The following is a 12,940-nucleotide window of genomic DNA, read 5'->3' as shown; positions in this document are numbered from 1 at the left end:
CCACGAGTGTGAGGGCGGGTCTGAGCATCACCAAGACTGTACAGTTGCTTTTCTCAATTTGTAGACCAGAGCAACACAATACATCCAACAGTTTGCTACTGTGAGAGGAAGCTGACCCCTGATAGATAAACGTGGGTGTTGCTGGGCGGCTTGAGGCGTACAGTAACAAGAAATCGACTGCGGTAGAGCAGTTTTTGAGCTGTGAATGAACTAGTATGCATCACTGGTAAGAAAGTGGCACCGGTACCGTCAGTGTTTGGCAGCTGGGCAAAGCTCTGCTGTCTGCAGGATCAGCATTAAACAGCAGGGTATGTTGAGTCACTGTCATGACATTTGGCAACCGTTTTCAGGGCCAGAGGTGGTTCATCGAGGTACTCAACGAGGGGCTCTATTTTTCTGTACACAGGCAATTTTTCCTTTTCTCAGCTGTCAAGCTTTTCATGATGAACAAAAGGTTACTTTCTACATATTGGTATGTGGTAGAGGCCAAACTTTTGTTTTCCATAAATTCTACTTTATATGTTTGAATTTTGGCTATATGTATACAACCTCATTTTCATGGGGGAGGGGCAAAAACCATTTAAAATTTTATAAACCAGGCACAAATTTGAGAAAATTCTCAAAGCTCAGTAAATTATGTTTCTCCAGTACCCTACAGTGATGGAAATGCATTGATGAGTTTGTTTGTATAAGGACTCAAAAAGGTCTTCTGGCTGTTTCTCCAGCCTGTCCCCCACATGTAATGCAATAAGACATATGGGAAAGAATCATTGCATGCATAAATATCTTGGCTGCTTCCAGTTATGCTGTATATCATTTCTCCATAGAGATGTGACAGCCTAATTTCCCAACTGACATTATTCAATTCTCATCTGATCCAATCTAATCCATCATCCCGGGACCTTACTTCTCTCATCTGCGGTGTTCAGTACAGCCGACGTCATTCTCCCACCACAGTAAATGCATGAAGAATATTTTGCTACTGAGTAGCAAGAAATATAAACATCCCTGCAAAGCAAACTTGTGTCTCTGCTGTCCTGCAGTGAAAAATGCTGCCACCATCCAGGTATTTTATCATTGTCAGACTCCTGTGCAAGAGCAGATAAATTATACAAATTGACTGACCTGGCCACCCAGGTATAAAAAAAACAACATTTAAAATAAGTTACAAACCATTTGGACTGAAATATTTCTGTAGCAGAATTGTTTTTTTAATTATTATTATTGTTATTTTTATTGTATTTAATCTTTATTTAATCAGGCAGTCTCATTGAGTTTAAGTTCTCTTTTCAGAAGTGTCTCTTTTCAGAGACAGAAACAACACAACTACACAAAGAAATTAGTAAAAACAGCTACAGGAATCATAAAAAACACAAGCTAATAAAGCTTTAAAGTCTCCAAGAGGAATGTAAGACTCAAGTTTCCATTTAAAAAGGTGCATAGTACCTGAAACCAGTTCTGCCAACATTAGTGCAAACATGAGGGATACTGTATCTAAGGTTAAGTAGCTACTGGATCATTACTCTAGTTACTGGATTTAAATGAGAGAAGAGATGTGAGGTAGTTTGGAAGATTTATGGATGAATAACATGAGATGTTTTTTTCTTCTTGTCTGTAAGGAAGTCCAACCAGCCTTGTGATACAGAGAACCTTGATGAGTATGAAATTTGTCATTTGTGATAAAGTGATACAACTGCTAAAGTGTTGATGGGGCAGCATGACTATACAGAATATCTCCATAGTCAAGGTCAGACATGAAGGTTGACTGCACAATAGGTTTACAGTTGGAAGAAGACACACAACCTTTAATTCTATACAAGAACTCTAGTTTGATTTTTAATTTCTGAGTCAAATGTTGAATATGAATCTTGAATGATAGTCTGCTGTCAAGCCACATTCAAAAGTATTTGTATGACTCAGCAAGAGTAATATGGGTACCATTTAAAGTTTTAATGGCAGGATAGTCAGAGTCACTGGTGGAGGTGGAAAATACCATGTACTTGGTCTTTTCTGCATTTAAAACTAGTCTGTGATTAAGGAGTGATAATTGTAAAGCATCAGAGGCAGACTGAAAATGAGTCAGGGCCTGGACTGGGGTGGAGCCTGGGGCATATACAATTGTATCATCTGCAAAAAAATGGACATTTAAGTATTGATTAAGTAGAATTCTGTTATTTATGTATAATGTAAACTGCAATGGACCAAGGATAGACTCCTGTGGCACCCCATTTCTGATGATAAGATGGCTTGAGGACCATCAGCAACAACAGTCTGAGTTTTCTCTGTAAGGTAAGAGTAGAATAGTGGCTTCATCCAGACCTTTAGACTTTAGTTTATGAAGTAGGAGTACATTTATGATCGCCGGTATCATTGTTTGGGTCAGAATCAAACACAGACATAAATCAAGTGTTTGTGCATTTGTGACATTGGTGTTCTGCCATTTTCTTCTTCTTACTCCATGGTCTGTTTTTTGGTGACCACACTTTTATCGGATGGTTTTTCTTTTGGGTGCAAAGTGGACAGACGCAGGATTGTTTCATGTGCCATCGTTACATGAGATAAGAGAGAAATAATTGGAACCAATTAATCATCAAATGCTTACATATATACACTTTCACTCATACACACCCATGATATTCACACAGTCATATACACACATACACACATAGACACCTGTTGCATTGTTGAACCGTATACAACAATGTTTATCTGCATACGCCTGTTAATATCAAATATATAAAGTGTTGTTCCTTCCCTGAGCAAGGTTGGTACTGTGCAACCACAACAAAGATTAAATTGGACTCACACTTATGTCCCCCACTCAAAAAGAAATCCATACCCATTTCCATTTCCCAAGGGGTTTAATACGGCATAAAGTATAATTTAACCTAATCAATACCATTTAAGAGAGTACTTATCGTAACCTCTTTTGCCACATTTACCCAAGCTATTGAGTTTCAGTGTAAGGATAACTAAATAGAGAGAGATAAATGTGGGGGCTTGCGTGTCAGTAGTCACATCAGTTTTATTTATACAGCCCAATATAACAAAGCACAAATTTGCCTCAAGGGGCTTTGCAATCTGTACAGCATACGACACCCTCTATCTATAAACTCTCAATTCAGAAGGAAAAACTCAAGGAGTTCAAAGAAAAACTCCCCAAAATCAACAGATTATCGTTCTTTTTGTTGACGTAACACCTGACAACCAAACTCACTTCTCAGGCACAAGGAGCTGAAATCTTGAATCATCAAAATACAATACAGTCAGATTGTCTGACTCTATGAATAAGAAATTCTGATCTCTGTCTAAATTATAGATTAAGTTCAGTCATTTTTTGGGCATTTTTTGCCTTTATTTGACAGTTAAAAGTGCAGAGAAATGGGGAATGGAGGTTGAGAGAGGGGTATGAGTTAAGTTCAGCGCAACCAGCTTAATCAATAATCACCGATGCTCTTTATTGATGGAAAAGTACATTGCTGCTCACAAGTTAGAGGAAAAAAGCAGTTTCATGAGTTTTTAACCAATCATTGTTTTTTGTCAAAGCAAAAGGAAACAGTATTGTTTCTAATAAATCCTTAAATCATCTCAGAGGAATTTCATACCCTCAACTGAATATTTATCAACAAAAAATCGTTAAAAGCTGATCTAAATTGGTTACAGAATATTAATTATTTATCACAGTGAGACTGAATTTCCATCTTGCAGCACAGCTAGATGTAGTCGAGAGATTTATGAGGTGGGAAAACATTGATAGAATAAATATGGGTTGTTGTTTTTTTTTTAAATTGATTATAAAATGTGGAGAAAAAAAAATCATTAACTCACCATGTGGTAGCTTAAGCAGCCAGGCCACAATATTCACTACACATTGATCTTTAGCTATAAAATCTCTAATGACCAAACAAAGACACTTCCAATGGACATGTAACACACACTATTCCACATATCATTTAATACTATAAACCATTTAGTCACTACTTTCCTAAAATGATCATTTTCACAATTTTTAGATCATCTGCTGTAACACAGGATAGTGTCAAGTGTTAGCATAGAGCACCAGATCCAATCATCAAGGGTACATAAAGATTTTTATGTTTTTAATCACATACTGTGACCGCTCAGAAACCAAACACATTATCTTAACAAACATGACATTAACATGCCCTGTCTGTTTTTTCATAATTGATATGAACTGCAGGTGAACTGGCAGGCACACAATAATATGACACACACACATACACACACACAGTGGTGGTATGAGGCATTTGTACCAAATCACCATTATATTGTAGTTCCCCAGAGGGAGGAAACAGGCCAACGCATTAGTTAATTCAAAATCAGTTCTTCACAACCAGACCATTATTGACTGTAATTGGTTCATTTCCTCCACAGGCACCTAAAAGTCAACACGCACACACACACACACATTTGCAAAGACAATGAGCTTCCGTGTTAGCTTGCAAGAGAGAAAACAGGCTATTTACATAGATGCATTCCCTGTTGCTTTCATTTACATAAGTGAGGCAAGCAGCCTACTTCTCCCTGTCATTACCAGAGATGAGACAGAGAAAGTGTGTCAATAAATCCCAGAATTAAACTGGATTCCTTTTCAAACAGATTCCAGATCACATGTAACACTGTGTGGTAAACAGATGGATTTGGCTGCAAAAGGAGTTTCATATTCAGACTCACACAAGCTGAGACAGTTTCACACCACAAAAATTATGGAGGCACCCCCCTTCCATCTGGTGACAGGAGGTTGTGTGTGTGTGTGTGTGTGTGTGTGTGTGTGTGCACTAATTGCTAGAGCTCAGCTCTGCACCTCTTTATCAAAGATAATTAGGGAAAGAGAGCAAGGAAGAAAGACGGAGCTCCTGGAGTTCGTACTCTTCTGTTGTTTGCTCTCATATTCCCTCTCTCTCCTCCCTGCATGTGACGTCATCTGCCCACCCACAGAGAGAGAGAGAGAGAGAGAGAGAAGAGAGAGAGCAACATAGAGACTGTCTGTTTTCAGCTCCCAGTTCACTGTAGCTCCTTTGCCAGACAGCACTCACCCATCCACCATCACACACTCTCAAACACATTCACTCTCACTATACGACAGCTGACAACACCTTTTCATTTGCTCAGCAGCACCAAAGACTCACATTGACAGATCCAAACGAGAAGAACAAAACAGACTCGATTTGTTCTGCGCGCACACACGTGCAGATACACCAGCTCGGAGGAGGCTGGGTTGAAGCTGGAGAGGGTGACTGGAGAATGGAATGGAACCTCGGGACGATGGAAAGTGAACTGAGGCACATCAACCCGGACCTGCTGCAGCCCAGCAAGAGCTTCAAGAAGCCTTCTTCAGGCACCATCACCCTAAACGTAGGGGGGTTCCTGTACACCGCCCACCGGACCACCCTTGCCAAGCACCAAGGTTCCTTTCTGGAAGAGCTTGCCAACGGTAAGAAGCCAGTTCAGCACACCGACTCCATGGGCAACCCGTTCATTGATAGAGATGGTCCAGTTTTTCGCCATGTGCTGAACTACCTCCGAACCGGAGAGCTCCAGCTTCCTGACGACTTCCGGGAGGCGGGGCTCCTGCGAAGAGAGGCCGATTTTTACCGTCTGAGTGAACTGGTGGAAGCCGTGGTCGAGTGGGAAAGTCTGAGGGCAGCCCAGAGGGAAGTCGCCTTTTTGGAGGTGACGGATAGCCACGAGAGGTCGCAGGGCCTCAAGGTGTATTGCAGTGATACCATCTTCATCGATAAGGTCAAAGCGCGGCTGGTGCAGATCTCCAAGAGCCGTCTGGATGGCTTCCCAGAAGAATTTGTGGTGTCGTCCAACGTGATCCAGTTTCGACACTTCATCAAGTCGGAGCCCGGCTCGAGGCTCGTCCTGAAGGAGGACAGCACATTCTTGTGCACTCTTGACTGTCTGAAACTAGAGACAGTGATGCTAGCACTGAGATCAGGCTTCAAGCTGGTTACCAGCCTTGATAGCAGCAAAGGCTCCGTAGTGGCAGCTGAGGCCCTGCATTTTGTCAAGTAGGATGAAGGGAAACAGTGGAAAGAGAGAGGAGGAGAGGGGGAGGCAGAGAGGGAAAAGAGTAGTGCCTGAATCCATATCTACCCCACTAATGTAAGGTATTGGTTTGAAGGTCTTGTAACATGTGCTGAACTGTAATGTGTCATAGGTGGGAGAAGGAGAACAGGTGGGTCTCATAAGACAGTGTTTTTATCTTTAATGCACAATGTCGGCTCAAAAGCACATCATTTAATAAGTTTGGGGGTAACTTTGGGTGAATCTACAATCATTATCTGCAGAATGGCATTTTGATCTTTGCACTGCTTTCTAAGCTCGTATTTACTGATTCAGAATGATCTGGAACAAATTAGCATTTACAATATCTAAATTGGAATTGATTCGGCATAATACAAAAAGCACCACTTAGTAATACGAAAAAAAGAAGACAACAGTGACTTGAAGGCCAAGTGATCAAAGTGAGATTCGACAGCTTTATCAGTGGATGTATCTCTGCACAAGAACTGCTTCTGCTGCTTTGTCAATGGCTGCAAAGCCTTCAAAAACCAGCCGTGATGTGCACTGTTGTGCCACTCAGCTTTTACTACAGTCTGTGCGTGTGTGTATGTGTGTATGTGTGCGTGTGTGTGTGTGTGTGTTGCTACAGTATACACTGTGCTGTGTTTAGTGGGTTTAATAGCTTGTGTTTAGTTTATTAGCTTCTCTGGAGCCGGAAGGGAAAAACACAGCGCATTAACGTCGTTTTAGATTGACTGATAAAGTGACATCCAAATCAGACAGAAAAACAAACTGTCTCTCTGATCATGCCATCGAGTTGAATTTAAGCGGAAATGACCATGATTATTGTAAGGGCTTTGAATCTAGCATGATGCATGTGTGCACTAAATAAACAGTGTGTTTGTTAGTGCTGTGAGCCTCTGTGAAGTCAGTGCAACAACAATGCCTATTACTTCTCAGTGTGAATATTTTACAAATAAAAGTGACACTGAAACCCTTGATGGAAAGTGTTTTGTGTATCTGCAAAAGTCTGTAAAGTTTATGCATGGTGTAACTGTTAAATACTGCTTGTAATAATGCTGAGAGTTATGTTACTTTGCATTCATGTAAAGCTTTAAACTAAATTATTCAACAGAGAATAATTTAATCGATGAGTTTCAGTCATTTTTCCAGCTTCTCAAATATGATGATTTGTTGTCTTTTCTTGTCATATGACAGTAAATTGAATATCTTAACATTTTAGGCTGTTAGTGAGACAAAAGAAGCAAACTAAAGACATTAACGTGGCCTCTGAGAAATTAATCAAGATAATAATTGGGGTTTGCAGCCCTACATTAATGACACATATCAATATATCAATAAGCCTCACTAACTGATGGTAAGGTTTTTTTTTGCTTGTATCAGATAGAATAAAGCCCCAATTCTGCATCACAGATGAAAAGTTTTCCAATAATTATTCAGTCCTGACCCGCCTGAACTTACAGTCTGTACACTGTGTGACTGTTAAGCACTTAACCAGACAGGAGCACTGTTAGTGTTAAGTTTCCAGAACCTTCTGATACAATTAAGTGGGGGAGACACACTGAACTGACTCTCACTGTCAGCTTTAGCAAACCAGAACATGTTCCTTGCAGAAATTACTCACTTTACACTTCTCTATATGTGTTAAAACCCCAATTTTTCATGTCTGGAACAAAGTAGTAGGTGTGTAAAACTAATGAAGAATAACAGGGACAGAAATAACACCATGTACAGTATATTCTTTGTCGTTACACATTTTAGTTGTCAGAACAGTGGAGGTTGTAATGTTTCTGGGTTTCTGCTGCCTGAATGAAGGTAACAGTTCAAATCCCACTTGGAAACCATTAATTGTGATAGTGGCTCTTGTTGGCTGAGGTCACTAAAAGCTTTTGCAACTACAGAAACCTCTTGAAATGAACAACCCTCTTTATAAAATTAATCTCACCTTTAGGGCTGCTTCAGCATTTTCACATCATCATCATGATTTCATAAAAAATTATGTTCTATCATTAAACTGCCTGTAATTGGTTAAGCCTATCAGACGTCCCCCAGTGGTAGTATGCTATGTATAAAAAGTAATTTTCCTGGTGGCTTTGACAGAGTTTCAGAATATAAATATAATATAAAACAATTCTGTCACACTATTATAATATCCCAGCAGTTGGTGGTCAAGACTCTCTATACAGTGCAACACTTTCTGTGTATACCGTGGTTTATCGGACTTTAAATGGAGATAAAATGTGGAAAAATCTACTGTCAAGTAAAAATTGCGGGTCAAAAAAGAAGGCAAATCTTTCTGACTACATGGGCATCGCCTGGCCTGGGCATCTGGGGCTGTAGCCCTTTTTCTTTAGCCCTGAATTCTCCACGTTAAGCAGTTTGTCAATAAAGAAGACGGCAACATTGTAATTTTATATCGTCAGTGTATCAGAACGGAGGCAAGACCAATCAGAGAGGGTTTACAGGGAATGTGGAAATATTGGTGTTTAAGTCTAAGGGTTTACTATACCAAACGCTAGCTCACACAGTCAGTCAGTGTGAGGAAAAAATGGATATAGGTAGATTTTTTTACCGGTAAAGGGGTTGAAGCTGAAGCAGCCAGAAAAACGAGGTGTGCAAATGTCTGTATGAGTTCTAAGTTAAGTGAACATGATATGAGCAGAGCATAAGTTATGTACAGCTCATTGCACTGTAACCAGCCTAATCGTTAGCAATGATAGCTTAGCTGTGCCTCCCCTTGGCTAGCAACACCAAACTAGCCTAGTCTCATGTTAGATATAGCCTGGTAGCGGTGATAACACGCGAGGCAAGTTTTATGACCAGGCCAACTTTTTTGTGATCATGTCACACATTGGCAGCTAAATTAACCACAGCTTCTATAAAACAAAACTTTAGGTTACAAGCTGAGCTGATAACATGACGTTAAAAAGTAGGTCCATCAGCAATGATTTTGCAACCAAATATGGATATTTACTCAGTCACTCTGAGTAGTTAGCTGTTTTCAACTCTCATTCGTGAAATTGCTGTTGTATTTTGGGTTTTGAGGATTTTCCATCATGTAGGCCTTGTAATAATGGTAGCAGGTATCTGATATGATGCTCATTTTAGTTTGAGACATTCAAGTGACTTGAATATTCATGTGCAGATTATATGGTAAATCAAATCCAAACCCTTCCTTCTTCAATTTTCACATTTTTTAAGCAATGTGTAACCCTCATTTGCAAGAAAAAACAGCATGGAAACAGTTTATTTAGAAGAATGTTTTTAAAAGATAAGAGGCTCAGCCCCTGATGGTTAACAGTCCAACGCCCCTGTCTGACTATATTTTGGGTTTTGCAGAGTAAAAGTAATTATTTCTCCCAATGACTTTAATTTGAGGAAACATGAACACAATAGTCAACGTTTCCAAATGTTAAACACCAACTTTAAACCAGCTGAAAACGTTCTCATCACTGTGGTAATGTTGAAGTGCACTGAGGATGTGGTCTGTACATCCCGACATCACTGGTGATACATAATTGATACGTTGAACTTGTTAGCAAGCTGTTGCTTATTTACACATCCAGCAGTTATGGAGCAACATTATCATTCATTCAGTGTCGTATTTATGTCCAACAGATGAATGCTCTTAGCTCTGTTTATGGTGTCTATCAGCCCCTGAGGGAAATATCTGGCTCTTTAGCTGCTAAATGCTTCACCAGCTGGTCACAAACTGTGTCTGTTTGCCGTATGGTGCCGAGCAGGTGGGTTTTTTTAAACAGCTTCCTGCTGCCGAAAACAGCGCTATAAGAATGGTGAGAGTGAACCAAAACAGTAAAGTTGCAGCTGAGCAGATAAACAATGAGCTGAAACTTGCTACAAAGCTCCGTAATGCTGCAGAGTTGAGTGACAATGTTCTGTATGACTCACTACAAGCGACGCCTCTGAAATTACACATTGTCATTTCATACTTTATTATAGAAAATATTGATTATAGCCACTTTAAAAATCATGATGTTGACGCATTAATCTTCTACTGAGCTGGCTCATATTTGGTAAAAAAAAGACCTTTGATTTTCTGAATTTGTCTTAAGCAAATAATCTTACATGAAGCTTAAACAAATATGACATACAGGCCACTGAAGTAGTCCTACTGTCTTCCAGGAATCCTGCAGGACCGACCACAAAGTAACCTACAACAGGACAGTGTTGAGTGACAGTCGGCTTGTATCTATGGACAGAATTTGATGACACCAGCCATTAAACCCCATTTTCACCACGCAGCGATGTTTGCGCACACTCTGAATTAACAATATAATTAAAATGTGCTCAGCTCCATTCTCACCTGTATCCTACCTGTTGTAAAGCAGTGACTGACACAGAAAGTTGTACTGGCTCGCTGCCACCGAAGTCTTTAGGGAGCCCTTTCAAAGCCTCCCAGTTCCAGTAAAGATATCTGGTATTTTAAAAGTAGGCCAGTCACCCTCTTCCCTCAAGGAGGATCTCTTTTTTATCTGTCTGCATTGCACCCTGATGTGTGTCATTATCAAGTAGTAATATACAATTTTTCCTAGTAATGAACAGTCCAATTCTAATTTCAACAGTATTATAACTGACAACAAAGTTTTCACTTTAGTTATTCCTCCTCTTAATATGAGCCGAAGTACTGAAACACTGTGATTATTGTCCTGTCTTGATTTGTTTTTATCATAAGTAGCCTCCCAATTAAAGGTGATGCAGAAATGCTCTGAGCTTATGACAGCTTCAGTGAACTAGTTCAGATAGAAAAAAAAAAAAAAAATGAGAACAAAGTTGACTTTTCCCACCACTAGGATGTGAAATTGTGAACAAACTGTTGATTTTATCAAGTAAAAAGATGAAAATTGAAGACTAGAAGATGTGCCAAAATGAAACTGATTGACAGTGAAATAAACAAACATGTGATTAAACATACTCTAATAAAAAAAATCAATTAAAAATGATAAATGTTGAACCATTACCCTAAATTAAATAAGTAGACAATCAAAAACTAATTTAAAAAAAATCAATATCAACAAAAAGACTGAAACATTGTGATTTAATATAATTCAATGTGTTATGTGTAATTATCATCCTACAGCTGCTACTTCTACTTTTATCTTAGCAAAAGATGAATAAAAAAGGCGATGTAGTAGTTATGTAGGAGAATGTAGTGCAAACTGGATTTGATCCACCACTTAAATATAAATCAATAGATTGACCATACTGGGTCACAAAACAGGCCTGATACTGGTGTGTAAGGGTTTTGTTTAAATAAACAGAAGCTTCTTTGGCACTGGGAGATGTTGCTGGTGCGAAAAGAAAACAAGTCTAGCCTGGTTTATGTCCAAATGATGTGAAACAGGGATGAGTCAAAATCCTTTTTATGGCAGCCTGTGGGAGTGAAAATGTTTAAATTCCAAACATTTAAAAGCATTCATTCCCTACAAGGTCAAGTCTTCTCAGAGTGGAAAACATCTGTAAACAAGTTGTTTTAAAGTGCCTCTTATGGTTTGTTGGAATTGTTAATATACAAAGTTAATACACAGCTTTTAGTTGCCGAGTGTACCCATATGGAGAGCAACAATCAGCCACCTTTGAGTGAACAGCGTCTCTCTCTCTCTCTCTGTGCTGTCCCCCCCCCCCCCCCTTCCATGGCAACTAAAACCATTTGCTCCAGCAGGCGATGTCGTCAAACCCCCGTCATGACTCATACGCCCACATCCACCTCTGACATCAGGCGAACCTCATCCTCGGCCCACGCCTCGCAAACACAGACAACATACAGTACATACAAACACCATATGTGACAAAGCACATACACGCACCATCATGGTGGAGGCAAACTCAGTGAACCAGTGCTGTTCAGATGTCACACACACACATAGACACACACACACACAGATCTTGACGCTTTACTGTCAACAACATCAAACCTTTTGAATTGCAGATCAGCTCCATGCATTTTTTATGACGGTGACTTGCTTTACTTATTAGTCGCTCAGTCAAAGTGATCCACACCTCATCAAAAGGGAGCTTTGGATGAAGAGGGAGGCAGGAGGTACAGGTGGTAATAGCAGTCTTTTCACCTGTTGCCAGGCAAACTCAATACCTACATCATATGCCTGCACGCTGCTCTCCGACTCTCTCACACAACACACACCCCTCCTTATCATCATGCCTCAGGCGTGTGCAGCCGCTCAGCCAGAAAATGACTAACATACCTTGGATTTTTATCTTATTAATCCAGTAAGAGAGGCAATGGTGGTGGTGATGGGGGGCAGGAAGAGGAGAGACAAGGTGATGAAGAGGAGTCGGAGGGAAGGTCAGGCCCCTTCCACTCTCAGCTCAGACAAAAGAGGCAGCAGAAACCATTATACAGTCACAAAAAGGAGATGAGATATGCGTTCATGCAGTAATATATATTTCAGTGTTTTTAAGTCTGACCTCTTTCATACTTAATGTTGTAAAAAAAAAAAAAAAAAGCTTCTCACCAAGAACTGGATTTTTTTCCTTGAGGGCATAAAAGCCTCTGAAACAGCATTTTACACTTGTGCATAAAAAAAAAACTAAAAAAAAAACTTGAGTCTTGGGAGTCGTTTCTTCTTAGATTCAAGAAACCGTTCTGTGAGTGAAGAGATAACAGTGAAGATAATTCCTCTTGTTCCCAGTGCGGTTACTCACTAAAACATATTATGAAATGGGACAGAAAAGGGCCATTCAGTGCTCTCGTATCAAAGAAATTACTCGTGATTATTGTGTAATCTTGAAGCAACTAGAAAAATATAACATTATAATAAATTCAGTGGTCCCATAAACTACCAGTATAATGTTGTTAATGTCAATTATACAATTTCAAACATTATCAGCTTGTTACGTTATCATATTG

The 12,940-nt window shown here is 39.6% G+C and overlaps 2 protein-coding genes across 2 annotated transcripts in view; one reads left to right on the top strand and one right to left on the bottom strand.

Moving 5' to 3' along the window:
• Nucleotides 1–12,940, bottom strand: part of LOC121907654 (general transcription factor IIF subunit 2-like) — a 54,670-nt gene that overhangs the window by 21,669 nt on the left and 20,061 nt on the right. The gene's annotated exons all lie outside the window — the stretch shown is intronic.
• kctd4 (potassium channel tetramerization domain containing 4) lies at nt 5,035–7,156 on the top strand. The gene has a single exon (XM_042427337.1). The coding sequence runs from the start codon at nt 5,266–5,268 to the stop codon at nt 6,040–6,042; it is 777 nt and encodes a 258-aa protein (XP_042283271.1). The 5' UTR covers nt 5,035–5,265; the 3' UTR covers nt 6,043–7,156.

Source organism: Thunnus maccoyii, chromosome 11 (assembly GCF_910596095.1).
Source record: "Thunnus maccoyii chromosome 11, fThuMac1.1, whole genome shotgun sequence".
NCBI classification, from domain to species: Eukaryota; Metazoa; Chordata; class Actinopteri; order Scombriformes; family Scombridae; genus Thunnus; species Thunnus maccoyii.
The sequence above is the reverse complement of the archived record's forward strand: the minus strand, read 5'-3'. Positions and strand labels throughout refer to the sequence as shown.

Coding starts and splice junctions, on each gene's coding strand:
- kctd4 (XM_042427337.1), top strand. CDS start 5,266: ATGGAATGGAACCTCGGGACGATGGAAAGTGAACTGAGGCACATCAAC.